The following is a 15,022-nucleotide window of genomic DNA, read 5'->3' as shown; positions in this document are numbered from 1 at the left end:
TCGACAACCATGAGCTTTGAATTCAACACCAGCGGGGGAGATGGGCTGTTAGACTTGACCTCTTTCGACCAGCAGCGGGACCGGTATCCTTACACCACCACGGCAGCCAACTCCAATCCCTCCCTGCAGTCAATGGCTGCTGCCTCGAACCGCACCCCCGGCGCCTGGCCTGCCAACATGCCCATGGATATGGCCACCGCCGCTGCCGTTGCTGCGGCCCAGAACCCGACGGCCGTCTCTTCGCCAGACGAGTCCCATCACCCGCAGTCGCAATCGCCATCCCCGACTCAGCACAGCGCGAGCCCGCTGCAACACTCGCCGACTTTCCAGGGCCCGCCACATCTGCACTCGCCTCCGCTGTTGACGGACTGGACTCTTCTTCAGCACCAGCAGCAGCACCAGCCCTCCCAGGATCTGGCCCAGTTCATCCAGAACAACACCCTGATACCGTTCAACCCCTTCCAGACAGGATTCCAGACCAATGCTCTCGGCTACCTCCCCGCGACCACCCAGTCCGTCATGGACGCGGGCATGCGCACATTCAACGGCATGTCCCCGATAGAAGGCCCCCAGACGATGCAGCAACAATGGGAGGGCATGGGCATGGCCAACTGGCAGGACTTTGGGGCGCCTTTGCAGCAGTATCCCACCGATGGGCTTCCTCGATATGGAAACATGGGCAGTCAATCCCCTACTGGAACCTACTTGGAGGTCCTGTCGCTGCCAAGCACCGGAAGTGACCAGGGCTGGACCACAGTCGATATGTATCATACGCCAAACTTTGAATCATATCCCGCCCAGGCTCCGGGGCAAAATGCCGCCATTTTCAACCCCAGCCAGACGCTTCACATTCGAACCCCGTCGGACGCGGCGCATTCCGATTCTCTGAACTTCAGCAGCGGCAGTTGGGAGGAGGTCCCGTTCAACTACTCGCCATTCTCCCCGAGCTCTTCCTCGGATTCCTACTCGGACCCAGCGAGCCACCGTGAGTGCTACCATGGCGAGCACCATCACCACGCACATGACACAGTCAGCCCTTCGGCAGCGGTTTCCCCGCTGCAGATCAAGGCCGCGTCAACGACCAGAAGCAGCCCCGCCAGCGGATCCGGTGTCGACTCTTCACCTACCAACCCGACCATTCGCAGGAATTCCGGACCGAGAAAGAGCCCCATCGCCAAGCCCACCAAGTCGGTCACCAGGCGGATATCCAACGGCAAGAAGGATGGCGCCGTTGAGAAGAAGGTTGGACGCAGAAAGGGACCCCTCCTGCCGGAGCAACGTAAGCAAGCAAGTGAGATTCGGAAGTTGCGTGCCTGCCTGCGGTGCAAGTTCCTCAAGAAGACTTGCGACACCGGTGAGCCTTGTGGGGGCTGCCAGCCTTCTCACGCTCGTCTGTGGCAGGTTCCTTGCACAAGAATCGATATCAAGGACATCGGTTACTTCATGAAGGACTGGAAGGCCGACTACGAGCGTCATCTCAGCCGAGGTGTATCCGTCTTCAATGTTAAGGGTTTCGCTCAGAAGGAGACCTTGATGTGGATCACCCACGGTTATGGCTTCTGCCTGCCTGTCATGGTCCGCGAAGTTTTTGTCGCCGATGACAACTGCTTCCAGGTCGACTGGGTTGAGTCCTACCAGCAGGACCAGGAGCCTATCGAGTTTGACATCAAGACGGAAAGACTCGATGTTGGCGAGAAGGGCATCAGCGCCGACGCCTTGGCCGAGTACCTGGATAAGCACATCGATAGCGCCTTCGAGTCATTCGTGGATGACCACTTTGAGGGTACTCCGTTCATCACGGAGATCTTCAAGACTGCCCACCGCTACTACATGAAGGAGAAGTTGCCCGTTATCCGCAAGGCCCTCAAGCTTGTTCTGGCCTATAACCTCACCCAGCACATCACGTTGGTGGAGCAGCAGGGATCCGACGCGGCCTTGGATGGACAGATTGATGATGAGGATTCAAAGTACTACGGAAAGTACGTTGCGCCCGTCATGGTCAACTTCCAGATCAAGTGCGCTATGGCAGACATGTGGCGCGAGCTTCAGAAGGATATCCTGGAGGAGCTTTCTGCTCTCTACTCAAGTGTGTACAGCGGTGACCGGCTCAAGAACTGGCCCACCATTTTCATGCTTGCGTCTATTCTCCTCGCTGTTTGGGAGGAGATGCAGTTCGATTGCCACTACCGAGTCCCCGACCCTGTCGCGGTGGAGAAGTTCTGCAGCGACATGGAGACCACTCCGGTTGGCGTCATTACTGGACTTTTCCACGCCATCTCACAGAAGCTGCCTGCTCTGGCCGACTGGGATACTGAGCGCCACGGCCACATCCTCGGCAACAAGGCTCCCGTCTGTGAGGCTCTGACTGAGGTGCGACAACACGTTCTGAAGCATGGTAAGCAACCCTTTCCCCTCAACCGCAAAACTCTTGTACAATACTAACCAGTCCACAGAAGCGTATTTGCGCACTCGCAACCAGTCCAAGTTTGACAGATACGACTTCGATTCATTATCGAACAAGTTCTTGTCCAAACTTGTCATCAAGTCCAACTGAGACTTGCATGAGTACGACGTTACATGAGACTGCGCGTTTTGCATCATTCTTGAGGCCTGTCATTTCCGCCCCGAAGACGACGGTCTCTTTTATTTTGTTGAACTTGATCTTTTTCATTTGTTGCAAAATTTGCTCGATTCATCCAGCGACGGCGTTTATCATCCCAGGATCTGATCTTTACATCATGATCTATCTACAACAACTACTACTACCACCTGATCGATCTATTTCTCCTTCATTCCCTCACTTCCCGGCTGGTCACCGCCAAAGCTCGAAATACTTCACGTTATGACAGATGTCTCTGCGACGATGACAGGAATTTATGACCTCAGAATTTTTTTTACGATTTATTCAACGAAATGTATGACTTGGAACAGACCTTCTTCTACTTTATTACTTGGGTTGCCGCACAAGCACCAAAAGCGATCTTGTGGGACTGGATTATTTCTCGAGCTCAATGTGATTATGAGATGTTGCGTTTTACGTCTTATGTGTTGAAATTGAGCATGTTTTAAAGGAGTGGTCCATCATGAGCACCGGGACACTCAGAGCATAGACTACATATGCATATGATTCCTTTACATTGGCGTTACGAAAGCCTCCTGGCCCATCGATTATGGGTTTGATGGCTGGTGTGGTAGCATCAACTCATTTTTCGGTCGAAGAAGGAGGGCTATAGACGCGCTGGGAGGAGATTGGAACCCAAACAGTTAGCCAGTAATGTTACACCATCCCAGTGGGACGTGTGCCTTGTGGCTACTGTTCTTTTCATTTGGGCTGGTTACTTGATTGTCATTGCTGTAGAACGAGGCAAAAAAACCACCAAAAGCGAGACAAATGAATAGTATTACCAAAAACCCCATGTCCCGTCATCTTCACGCCACCTTGATCGTCAGTCGCTGATTTGTTCCACTTGCGCCATACTGGTGTGATAATGAATGTATATAAGCAGGGAGCACCACAATGTATTGTAGCAGTAGCAAAGTAAGATGAAATGCATAGGCTCGTTCAGTAGATTGTGATGAGACATACACACACACATGCACGCAGGCTATCTTGGTGGTGTGTGAGCGGTTGCGTATCAGAAGTGTACGTCACACTCCCCCGTTCCCGTTCCCCTACCTTCTTCCCCTTATCCGTCTGGTCATCAACAATCCGTCATGTCATGCATGTAAGCCACCACCATCTCTTTTCGTTGAACCGCGGGCGGCCAGTCCCTAGTTTTGAAAGTGCAGCTGCTGACAGGTTCGGTAGAATCCAGGTCGGACCCGACTTGGGGCGGTTTTTTGTGCAATCTACACTGCATGCGAATGGATGGGATAGTAAAGGAGGGGGGGGGGATGGCTGACCATCGGCTTGGGTTGAACACAGTCTGTGTCATTTCGCCTGGATACCGTGTTTGTACTACACAACTCATGCCTCATAATAATCCAAGACTCGCGGGCTCCATCATCTGGACAGTTGCCGTTGACGGTATGTGCAGATCCTGGAAGCGAGGCCCATGGTCTTGGGGCCGTTGGGTCCGCATGGATCTGTACATAGGTCCAGAAGGCGAGGAACGGCCCTGTGGGACCTTGATGCCAGACGTTGTCCGTATCATGTATTCAAGAGTATATACATGGTAATTTATTCGAAGTATGGGCAATGCTCTGGTACGCGATCCTGTTTGATTGAACCTTGGACCGCGTTGTACTGCCTTTTTTCTTTTCTTTTCTTCATCGAATCTTGTCTGGTGATGTGTAACAGTATACTATAGCAGGCTTGATAAGACGGCGGTTGCTTATCGAAATTGGTGTTTCAGTCATCTTTTGCTGCCTTTGAAGCGGTGATAACTTACAGAACCCGTCCGTTGCACACGCCGGGGTGGCCACGTCCATGACCACGGATATTGAAAAGCTTCGCTCTGATGCACTGACGATCGTTAGGTGTACAAGTAAATAGTGAATGAGGTACCCAGGCGCAGGACCAAGAATATTAAAGTGATGTTCTACTACCGGTGAGAATGGAATGAATGTGCATTTTCACATAGCAAGAGCCGTGTCCAGCATGCACAGCCGTTGCTTGGGCTACTTGCTTTTGTATGCCGCTCAAATTTGATGTTTCGGTGCCGTGCTACTAGCTTCACGAGTACCTGAATCAGGCATTTGATCGTATGCCGAGTGTGCCCAATTATGCGGAACTCGCGAACCTTCACGGGAAGAAATGATAGCAAACCGCTTTGGCATTCTCTTGCTTTACAAAACGAGGTTTAATGTTCTGGTCTGGTCTTCCTAGGGTCTGTCTGAAGACATGGCAGGTGAAGCCACACATGAGCGGCAAACATGAATAGGGACGTGAGCGAAATCAAACATGGAGAATTTCAGAATACGATAGCTGTTGTTCATGGTATTCTTTTGGCGACGACCATGCTGAAGAAGCCGGCAAAGTTGCAGGGACCCAAGTCAAATTGATATGACGTCGCCTTTCAGTTTCGGGGTCCTCGTCAACTGTAGATGTATGCATGTTTGTATCGATGGATAAGCTGCAACCCCACATCGAGTAGGACCTAACAGCCTTATGAGAGTGAAATGGAGAGGGAATGAAAGAGGCTTGTGATAGATGTAGGTAGACTTTGTATGCGACGGCGTCAGCTGCGGACGATAAGGAGGCAGAGGCTCTGCTGCAATGTTGTTTCGGAGGCACGGCAATAAAGTCGGGTGGTAGTCGGTAGGTTACAGAGTAAGGGCAGTCAGTGTTAAGTGTCTTCGAGTTCGCCGCCAAATGGTTGGCAGTACAGGCTGACAGGGGATAGATAGGCTTCAAGGAAAATCCGGGGTGGCCAACCCGGTCGGGGTTTGCGACTACCTGCGACTATCTGCGACCATCTAGCCCAAGTCCACCCACTGCTGAATCGTCAGTGTTGCTGCGTAGGTATCTAACACAAGTGTCCAAGACATCAATGTCACTTTGAATGAAAGGTTGAAATGCTTCCAACAGCTGGCTACAGGCCAGAGCCGGCTCCAATTTGACAATGCATGCGGGTGGTGAAACAATGAACACCTTGTCAGTAGAGAGCGAGAGCGACAGAGAGGAAGCGCTGTTTCCTTATCTTCCCCACCAAAGGCTTAGGTACCTTGACCGCATGACGTGCCACTACTCAGGCCCACCCCAGAGTGCCACTTCGCAACCACTATTGACTCTTGACTCTCTCGACCCCGAACCATCCAGGCCTCATCCATCGCCTGATAAGCACGGCAACCTCTCCAGCCTCCCTTCTGTTGATTTGATCTCGCCCACCTACAGAACTTGCGTTCGCATCGCAGCAAAGAAGGCGAAACCAGCCAACGGACAAGCAAACAATAGGTGAGTAAGTCATCATCATGTCCTTTGTACTCGCAGTCGTGCCTCTCGGCCCTTCCAGTTGCTTCTCGTTCGCGTCGCTGCACTGCACGCTCCCTGTTCCTGATCCCCTTGTTCCCTTGTTCCCTTACCTTGCCCGCCGGCTGCCTGGACCAGGGCCGAACTCGGCCTTCGGCCTTAATCTGCCTAAGTCGGGAACCAGTGGCCTTGGACCAGAACTCTCTGATGAATCATCCGGGACTTACCTCTTGGGCTGTCTGTTTGCTCTGCTACGTAATTGGCCCTGGTCCCGCCTCCCCAGCTGCCGCTGCCCTCTCTCTCCAGCCCGTTCTGCCACCTTCTAGGCTGAGTTGGGTACACCCTGCGCCTCCTCTCGAAACACCCGTGCTGCGTGCTTGCCTCAGACCATTGGCCACTGCGCATCCTTCACCTATTTATTCCCCGATCCGTCCATCAAAAGCCATCCTTCCTTTTCGACTCTCTCCCCTCATCATCTTCTTCTTGACAAATCCATCAAACATTCACTGGAGTTGCCACGCACTAATCGCCATATTTAACCCTCAGCCATCTCAACTTCCATTACTACACACATCAACTCCCAACCATCGTTGCCACGATGCAGATCTTCGTGAAGACCCTCACTGGCAAGACCATCACCCTCGAGGTCGAGTCTAGCGACACCATCGACAATGTCAAGTCCAAGATCCAGGACAAGGAGGGCATTCCTCCGGATCAACAGCGATTGATTTTCGCCGGCAAGCAGCTTGAAGACGGCCGCACCCTTTCCGACTACAACATTCAGAAGGAAAGCACCCTCCACCTCGTCCTCCGCCTACGTGGTGGTATGCAGATCTTTGTCAAGACCCTCACTGGCAAGACCATCACCCTTGAGGTCGAGTCCAGCGATACCATCGACAACGTCAAGTCCAAGATTCAGGACAAGGAGGGCATCCCCCCGGACCAACAGCGCCTGATCTTTGCTGGCAAGCAACTCGAGGACGGCCGCACTCTCTCCGATTACAACATCCAGAAGGAGTCGACGCTGCATCTGGTACTCCGTCTTCGCGGCGGTATGCAGATCTTCGTCAAGACGCTTACGGGCAAGACGATCACCTTGGAAGTCGAGTCGTCGGACACGATTGACAATGTGAAGAGCAAGATCCAGGACAAGGAGGGCATTCCTCCGGACCAGCAGCGTCTTATCTTTGCTGGTAAGCAGCTTGAAGACGGGCGCACTCTGAGCGACTACAACATTCAGAAGGAGTCGACTCTTCACCTGGTGCTCCGACTCCGCGGTGGTCAGTAGACTGCTCCAACTGCTTGACGAAATCAATACCCTTGACGATCGAAGCATGGCGTTCTGATTTGGGGCCCGGGATGGGCACTGCGTTTGCTTTCAGCATTGCGTTCATAGGATTCTCCGGGATCACATAACCCCCCTACTTAGTAGTACACAATCATCTGTGAAAGATGAATCTGATGAATTGAAATGAGTTCATCAACCAATAGCCCTTGTCCGATGTGATTTTGCGATGTTGCGGCTTGTGCCTCTGCGAGGATGCAGTTGCGTGTCTTGGATGCTTGCTTTTTAGAGATTGCCTACTCAGATATGAAGTGACGTCGCGATCGTAGCGAGCGGGTGTTCCCCCACTTGGTTCTGCTCGTTACCTACCAAATCTTCGCAAAGGATGCCCATTCGTAATCTTTCCCCTGCTACAACCACAGCCAGCCAGCCAGCCAGCCAGCCACGCTCAATTCAAACCCAAAGTATGAGACTCGTGGTTACCCTCGATTGCTTGCGGATAGCCGAGATTCTGTTGCCTCCATGAGCAGCGCTCCTACATTCTCCACATGGTGGTGGTTATCTTCTTTTGTCCTGGACGCAAGTCAGGAACCTGATTCCAAGATTGGCAGCAAACGAAAGCAGCACTGTGACTAGAGACATGCCGTCCTACTATTACAACCTACGGTTCGAGCTTTATTCTACATCGATAACATCATCTCAATCCAACGTTGAGCGCACGCCCAACGGTCCTCTCTGGCTGCCGCCTAGACACTTTGACATCTTCGGCGAGCTTCCGGCGCATAACCCAGGATCCATCCCTCGCAATTGCAGCAGCAGGCAGCCGCCCCCGAATACCACACCTGGCCCTCAGTCGATACCAAGACCGAGCCAAGTCGCAATCTCGTAGATCGTGAAACTTCGCGCCTCATCGCCAACGACGTAGAACCGAGTCGACTTATCCTGGGCGAAAAACAGCTTCGACAGCCTCACCAGCGAACCGCTAGCTTTCCTCCTCCTCAGCCGTATGCTGCTATCAAGCCGCAAACCGCCGCAAAAGACTGGCGATTCAGCCAAATTACCATCCACACTCTGAAAGTCTCTACTCCGACCGAGAGCGATATCAGTGCCATGGCGGCCCAGTCCAGCTCAACATCATCCACGGCCGCGGCCGCAGTAGGGCCCTCCATGGGGAGCGCAGGGAAAGCGACAAAAGCAAGATTCTTGCCGCTGAAGACCAAGGACACCAATATTGGCTGGGGCATCGTTCATCTATACAGGGAGCTCGAGGAAACGCCCGAGTTGTCGGCGCTTGCCGATGCGGAAGAGGTGGAAGATCCAGAGCGGTTCGAGGGGGTAGATTGCACTACATTGTGTATACCAGCAGTCCCCAGCTACCTGTCGCCAAGTGACTTTCTTGGCTTTATTGGCGAGAAATGGAGGGACCAGGTTAGCCATTACAGGATGGTCATGACGGGTCGCTTGAACCGGTATCTCGTCCTGCTGAAGTTTCGCGATAGCAAGCGCGCGTATTTGTTCAAAAGGGAGTTTGACGGCAAAGTGTTCAACGATATCGAACCCGAAACCTGCACCATAGCGTTTATTCGGACCATCACGTTCGAGACGCCGATGCGGTCCAACGAGAGCTTCCCTGATCTAAGCCAAGACCCTTTTACACCGTCCATCTCAAGCGCAGCAACCGGGTCTCATAAACCACTCCCGCCCCCGACACCTAGTCTCATCGAGCTGCCGACTTGCCCAGTCTGCCTCGAGCGTATGGACGATACGACAGGCCTCTTAACGATACCTTGTCAACATGTCTTTCATTGCTCTTGCTTGCAGAAGTGGAGAGGATCCGGATGCCCAGTTTGCCGGCACACCAATCCGTCGCTCGCTATCTCCGAAAGCACCGAGGATGGCCCTTCGTCTTCGGGGCACAGTGACCCTGGGAACCCGTACGCACAGCCCTTTGGCTCCCATGTATCCAATCTCTGCGCCGTTTGCGACTCTCCCGACGACTTGTGGATCTGTCTCATCTGCGGCAACGTGGGCTGTGGAAGATACAAAGGTGGGCATGCAAAGGAGCACTGGAAGGACACCGCACACACCTTTGCCCTTGAGCTCGACACTCAACATGTCTGGGATTACGCTGGTGATACTTGGGTCCACCGCCTAATTAGAGAGAAGGGGGAAGGCAAGGTTGTCGAGTTGCCGGGCCATCATGACCAGCCCCGGGAGCCACAGGATGTGGTGCCCCGTGCTAAACTTGACAGCATCGGTATTGAGTACACACATCTGCTGTCAAGCCAGCTTGAGAGCCAGCGCGTTTACTTTGAGGAGATGCTCTCAAAAGCGGCCGACAAGGCAGCGAAGGCGTCAGCAGCAGCGGAGGCGGCGGCAGCGCAAGCGACGGAAGCACTTAAGGAACTACGATCACTGAAAACAGACCACCGCGTTCTCACATCAGAGACACTACCTAACCTGGAGAAGGATATCGATCGTGAACGTGTACGCGCTACGAAGTCTACGGACCTTGCTCGCAACTTGAGTAAAAGTCTGCAAGAGGAGAAGCTGGTGAACGAGGGGCTCATGAAGCGTCTCGAGCACGTCAGCAAGGAAATAGAAAACTTGAGTGAACAAGTCAAGGGTCTTCGGGTGGAGAACGCGGACCTGAAGGACCAGAACCATGACTTGAGCATGTTTATTAGCGGGCAGGAGAAGCTCAAGGAGATGGAGGCCGAAGGTGCCATTGAACAGGAGGAGTTGGAGGCCGGCAGCGCCAGTGTGCCTGAGAGTAGGCGGAAGAAGGGCAAAGGCAGAGCTAAGGGTTGATTGAGCAGGATTACTACTCTACACAGAGCTCGCGACATCGGCTTTGGTGAGGCTATTTGCAGTGCCATTGGTGCCGCATCGCAGGCATCACACCGGGATGGAGATAAACCCGACGGGTGCTGTGTGGCTCTGTGGCTATTTCCCGACCTGTCCGATTAGGCATTGCATTCATTCTAGGAAAGCTGTTATGCTCGATCGAATAGCTGTTATGGCTAGTATAATAAACATTATGCCAGTGGTACTAATAATCACTGATCCATACAATAAATACAGCTACAATGGTGGAAGCAACGCTGTCCCTATCAAGGGGATATGATGAGGGCTGACTTAGAGTTCCCATCGGGCCAGCCATCCATCCGACCTTGGCTACGAGGAGCCAGTAGCTGGCCTAGATGGGATTAGTGAGCGATAATAAACGTTGTGATTATGTACGTTTGCAGCCTATGAGGTCACGGCGTCGCCATGCTGCTCGCACTCGAGGAGGGAGCTGTTTTGTTGGGGATGCAAGAAACCCGGCGCTTGCATATGTCGCCTTCCCTTTCGAACCTATCATGCTTGCCGTGGCACTGTCTTGCGTCGTCGCATTGCCCGTACACAGAAAACTCAGCTCATACATTTTTTTCCCATTGCTTTTCTTCGCCCCCTCCGCCCTCGGGTGAAGCTTAGAAGAACGACGGGCAAGTTAGGGAGCGCAAATGGGCATATGGGCGCCACCGCGCCCCGCCCCAGGCCAACCCCACCAGAGCGGAAAGAAGGGAAGAAGTCGAAGGAAAATGCGCCACGAAGTGTACCTACCTACCAGGTAGGTAGGGTTTACATACTATTTTGCATGTAGTAGTAGACGCATCGCAAATTAGGCGGCAAGCGTTCGCAAACCACGCCAACAGAAAAGTTTGTTCTGATCTTGATAGCTACTTATCTATCGACGTGGTGGGCTTTGATCGCACACACTCGAAGCAGAAAGAGATAAAGAAGAGAGGACGACGGGCCTAGCCTATCCTATCCCTGGGCACTGCAACGGGGACATCGAATTAAACGACCACGCCTCCTACCTCTGTGCTGCTTGATGTCCCTCTATTGATTGGCTTCCATTGTCAACGCCCAGTTCAAGCTAAAGAAAGCCCAGCAACAAGATCTGCATGCCACAATGATGCCCATGACGGTGACATGCTACTGCTGCTAGGTAAAGCATCGAACCCATCTGATATCGTGGACGTCCAGATCCTGCTGCAAACCACACTCAACGACGACGGTTGTCTGTCTCCTGCCCTTCGCCTTTCAAAAAAGCTAGGTTGCATCTACACGGGGCCTTTTTCTTGTCGTTTTTTTTTTTCGGTTGGCTACCTAATTTGGCCGACTGGGCCTTATCACCATCGCTCGTTGATTTGGGCACCCCGGTCGTCCGGTTATGCGCTCTGCAGGTGATTTGCACACCACGCTTCCATCGTGCTATGCTTGCATGTGCAACAGAGCCATATCTGCCAAACCCAGGAAGCTAGAAGTACGATCACTTATATACCTCAGCCCTCGCTGCCCTCGCTGCCCTCGCCCATAGCGACCCGACTCGAAACCTCTTGACCAATACCATCCTGACGCATTGCCGTTATCAGACCATCGCAATTCTTTCTTGGAACGCTAGCTCGCACGTCGACCCAGCCTGGTTGCGAGACCACCGTGCTGTTTCCTTGCCATTCTCCGACAGGCCTCCCGCCGAATCACTGCTCGTTCATTCGGGACGATTGGCAACATAATTACCGTTTTCTATCTCATCGCAAACCCCTTCTCCGACCCTGCCAACCCCGCCTGCGAGACTGCCGACAAACCACGCCATGTCGGACAATACGTCGAAGGAGCAGCAAGCTCCTGCGCAGCCGGCCGAAGGCGACGCTAATCCCGGCAAAGAACTCTATCCTATGAGCAATTGGAAATACGACGCTTTTCTCTGGGGCATCTCTATAGTCATCGACTTGTTCTTCCGCGAGGTTCATCACAGAGGCTCTTGGTACGTGCCTAGATCAGGCCCCGTTCTGTTTATCGCCGCGCCACATGCCAACCAGTTCGTCGATGCGATTATCCTACAACGTACCCTGCGCAATGAAGCCCACAGGCGCGTGTCGCTGCTTATTGCCCAGAAATCCGTACATGGCTTCATCGGCTGGGGCTCGCGCCAGGTGGGCTCGGTCCCCGTCGGCCGCGCCCAGGACTCGGCGAAGCCTAAGCCAGGCTTTGTCTACATGCCCGACCCCATCAACAACCCGAACATCATCCGCGGCGTCGGTACCAATTTCGAGAGGGACGCCGAAGTTGGCGGCATGATTTTCTTGCCCTCGGTGAAGGGCCAGTCAGGGACCAACGTGGACATTCTCGAAATCGTCGGTCCCGAGGAGATACGGACCAAGCGAGCTTTCAAGGGAAAGGTGTCGCTGTTCCAGCTTACAGGCCGCCACGATATCACCGAAGAGGGCAGGTTCACCAACCCGCACATCAACGGTCCCAAGCCCGGTTTCGAGGGTACTAAATACAAGCTCGCCCCTCGTATTGACCAGAGCAAGGTCTACCAGGCTGTATTTGATCGACTCCGATCCGGCGGCTGCGTGGGCATTTTCCCCGAGGGTGGTAGCCATGACCGAACCGAGCTCTTGCCCCTAAAGGCAGGCGTTGCCATCATGGCTCTGGGAACCCTCGCCCAGGATCCCGATTGCGGTCTTACCATCGTGCCAGTGGGCATGAACTATTTCCACCCACACAAGTTCCGATCGCGAGCTGTGGTTGAGTTCGGCCAGCCGTTCTCGGTGCCCCCGGAACTGGTAACGCTTTATCAGAACAATGAGCGAAGAGAAGCTATTGCCCAGCTCCTGGACATGTGCACCATGTCTCTGAAATCGGTGACGGTCTCCACGCCAGATTACGATACACTCATGTCTATTCAGGCAGCTAGAAGGCTCTACATGACTGGCAAGAAATTGCCCCTTTCTCATATCGTCGAGCTTAACCGCAAGCTCGCCAAGGGCTTCTCCAAATTCAAGGATGATCCCCGCATCATCGACGTTCTGACTAGAATCAAGAAGTACAACGACGAACTGCGCTACCTGAATGTCAAAGACCACCAAGTCGAGCACGCGAGGCGGTTCATTCCCAAGGTAGTCTTGTTGCTTCTCTGGAGAGTTTTGAAACTCTGTGTCCTGGCGATTGGAGTGGTTCCCGGCTTGGTCCTCTTTGCGCCCATCTTCCTGGTCTCGAAAGTGATCAGTATTCAGAAGGCTGCAACGGCCTTGGCCGGGTCCACGGTCAAGATTGCCGGCAGAGACGTCATGGCGACCTGGAAAATCCTCGTTGCCATGGCTCTGGCGCCGGTTGTCTACCACTTCTACAGTATTCTGCTGGCTTACACTAGGTGCTTTGGATACGCTCCGGATTGGCTTCCCTGGTGGGCCATCTTCTTTGCCAGCTGGGCAGTTTGTCCTGCTATCACTTTTGCGGCGCTCCGATTCGGAGAGGTCGGCATGGACATTGCCAAATCTCTGCGACCTCTCATCCTGTGCCTCAACCCTTCGTCTAGCTATAGTTTCCACCAGATCCGACAGCAGCGTGCCCAACTTGCTGACCAGGTGGTTGCCACGATCAATGAGTTGGGACCCGATATGTACGACGACTTTGAGAAGAACCGCCTCATTAAGGACCCGACCTTCCCCGGCGGTGACACCAGCCTACCGCCGGATTTCACGAACCCCAGCGAACCCAGCTCTCCCGTCAGTGTTGGAACTCCGCCTATGGTCTCGCGCCGCAACACCACGGCGTCCAGCCGGGCGCTGCCTCGCAACGAGTCTTTCTCCAACATTGGTCGTGTCGCCATGTTCCCGACCCGGCCCCCTTCGCGGGACAGAAGCCGAAGCAGCAGCAGCGGTGGAGGATTCGGATCGGGTGCTTTCCCTATCAGCGGATTCACCACTCTCGATTCCCAGGAGGGTTTTGAGAAGGCAAACAGCAAGATCCGGGAAGCAATGGCAGAGCGCGGGCAGATGCGGCGACGCAAGAGTCATGTCGGCAGCGATGACGGGACCGAGCCAGACAGCAGCCAAGACGGGTCATGGGAGGAGATTAAGAAACATGCCTAAGCCGTCTTGGATGATGCGCTGGCTCCCCCTCGCCGAAGCCACAGTTGGAAGACTATATGGAAGAAAGTAAAAGGGGAGGCAAGCCCAGAGGCTACCAGAGTGTAGCAGTACTCTTCTGAGAATTACTACATATCTCGGGCTGGGTTGGTGGCTTACTGGCGGTCTGTACATGCACGATATGCTACATCAGCGTTGAGGCGTTGGACGAGCGTTTCTTATTTTGGGGGGTTTGAATATCTTATTGTCTGCGAAGTTGATGCAAAGTGGGAGGATGATAGTGGCCATGACCCCAGACAAGAGGGTGGTAGCGAGCTATCTCACTTAGTCTAGACGTACCCTCAAAATACACACTATCTGCTTAGCGCGCCGATTGTAGGGCTGCCTAGTGCCTACCTGATAAGGTGACTGGTTTCAACTGCGGACACCCACCGCCTCAACGGGCTTTGCTTACAAACCTGCGTCGGGATGCATGGCAGCGAGTGCCGAAAATAGCAAGAGAACATGTGTTCACGTGTGTCGGATGGTATGCTAACATGGGGTTGAGTACTGATTGTCCCGGGACGGAAAACGATACTAGATATGGTGCGTGGCCGGCTGGTCACAAGAAGGGACGGGCATATCTCTGACGTGATGTGATGGCAGCCTGATCGACAGCGTTTGACTAATACCTACCTACCTATAGGATTTCACCACCCTTCTATACTGCTGTCATATCATGCCAGTTTTTCGTTGCAGATGGAGCCGATGGCAGCTACCACGAGACGTCATTGAAGGAATCGTGGATATCGTGAGAGAGTCCTCCTGTTGGTTGGTTGGTCGGGTCTGACAAGAAGAAAGAGAAAGAAAGAAAAAAATGCTTTGTTAGTGGTCCCCTCCCCAAGGCCCTGGTCATTACTTGGG

The 15,022-nt window shown here is 53.5% G+C and overlaps 3 protein-coding genes across 3 annotated transcripts; all 3 read left to right on the top strand.

Annotated features, from left to right (window-relative positions):
- Window positions 1-9: 9 nt before the first annotated feature.
- On the top strand, window positions 10-2,554 carry PG986_011972 (uncharacterized protein; the record flags this gene model as incomplete). The annotated part of the gene is made up of 2 exons (XM_066848194.1): window positions 10-2,395; window positions 2,454-2,554. The coding sequence occupies 2 exons, from the start codon at window positions 10-12 to the stop codon at window positions 2,552-2,554; spliced, it is 2,487 nt and encodes an 828-aa protein (XP_066694890.1).
- A 3,955-nt stretch (window positions 2,555-6,509) lies between these two features.
- PG986_011971 (RING finger protein ETP1-like protein) lies at window positions 6,510-10,007 on the top strand (the record flags this gene model as incomplete). Its single annotated transcript, XM_066848193.1, has 2 exons — window positions 6,510-7,191; window positions 8,050-10,007. 2 exons carry the CDS (start codon window positions 6,510-6,512, stop codon window positions 10,005-10,007), a joined length of 2,640 nt encoding a protein of 879 aa, XP_066694889.1.
- A 1,829-nt stretch (window positions 10,008-11,836) lies between these two features.
- Window positions 11,837-14,122, top strand: PG986_011970 (uncharacterized protein; the record flags this gene model as incomplete). The annotated part of the gene is made up of 1 exon (XM_066848192.1): window positions 11,837-14,122. One exon carries the CDS (start codon window positions 11,837-11,839, stop codon window positions 14,120-14,122), a length of 2,286 nt encoding a protein of 761 aa, XP_066694888.1.
- Window positions 14,123-15,022: the final 900 nt, after the last annotated feature.

This window comes from Apiospora aurea, assembly GCF_038362705.1.
Source record: "Apiospora aurea strain CBS 24483 chromosome Unknown utg000008l_segment0_segment0, whole genome shotgun sequence".
NCBI lineage: Eukaryota > Fungi > Ascomycota > Sordariomycetes > Amphisphaeriales > Apiosporaceae > Apiospora > Apiospora aurea.
The sequence above is the reverse complement of the archived record's forward strand: the minus strand, read 5'-3'. Positions and strand labels throughout refer to the sequence as shown.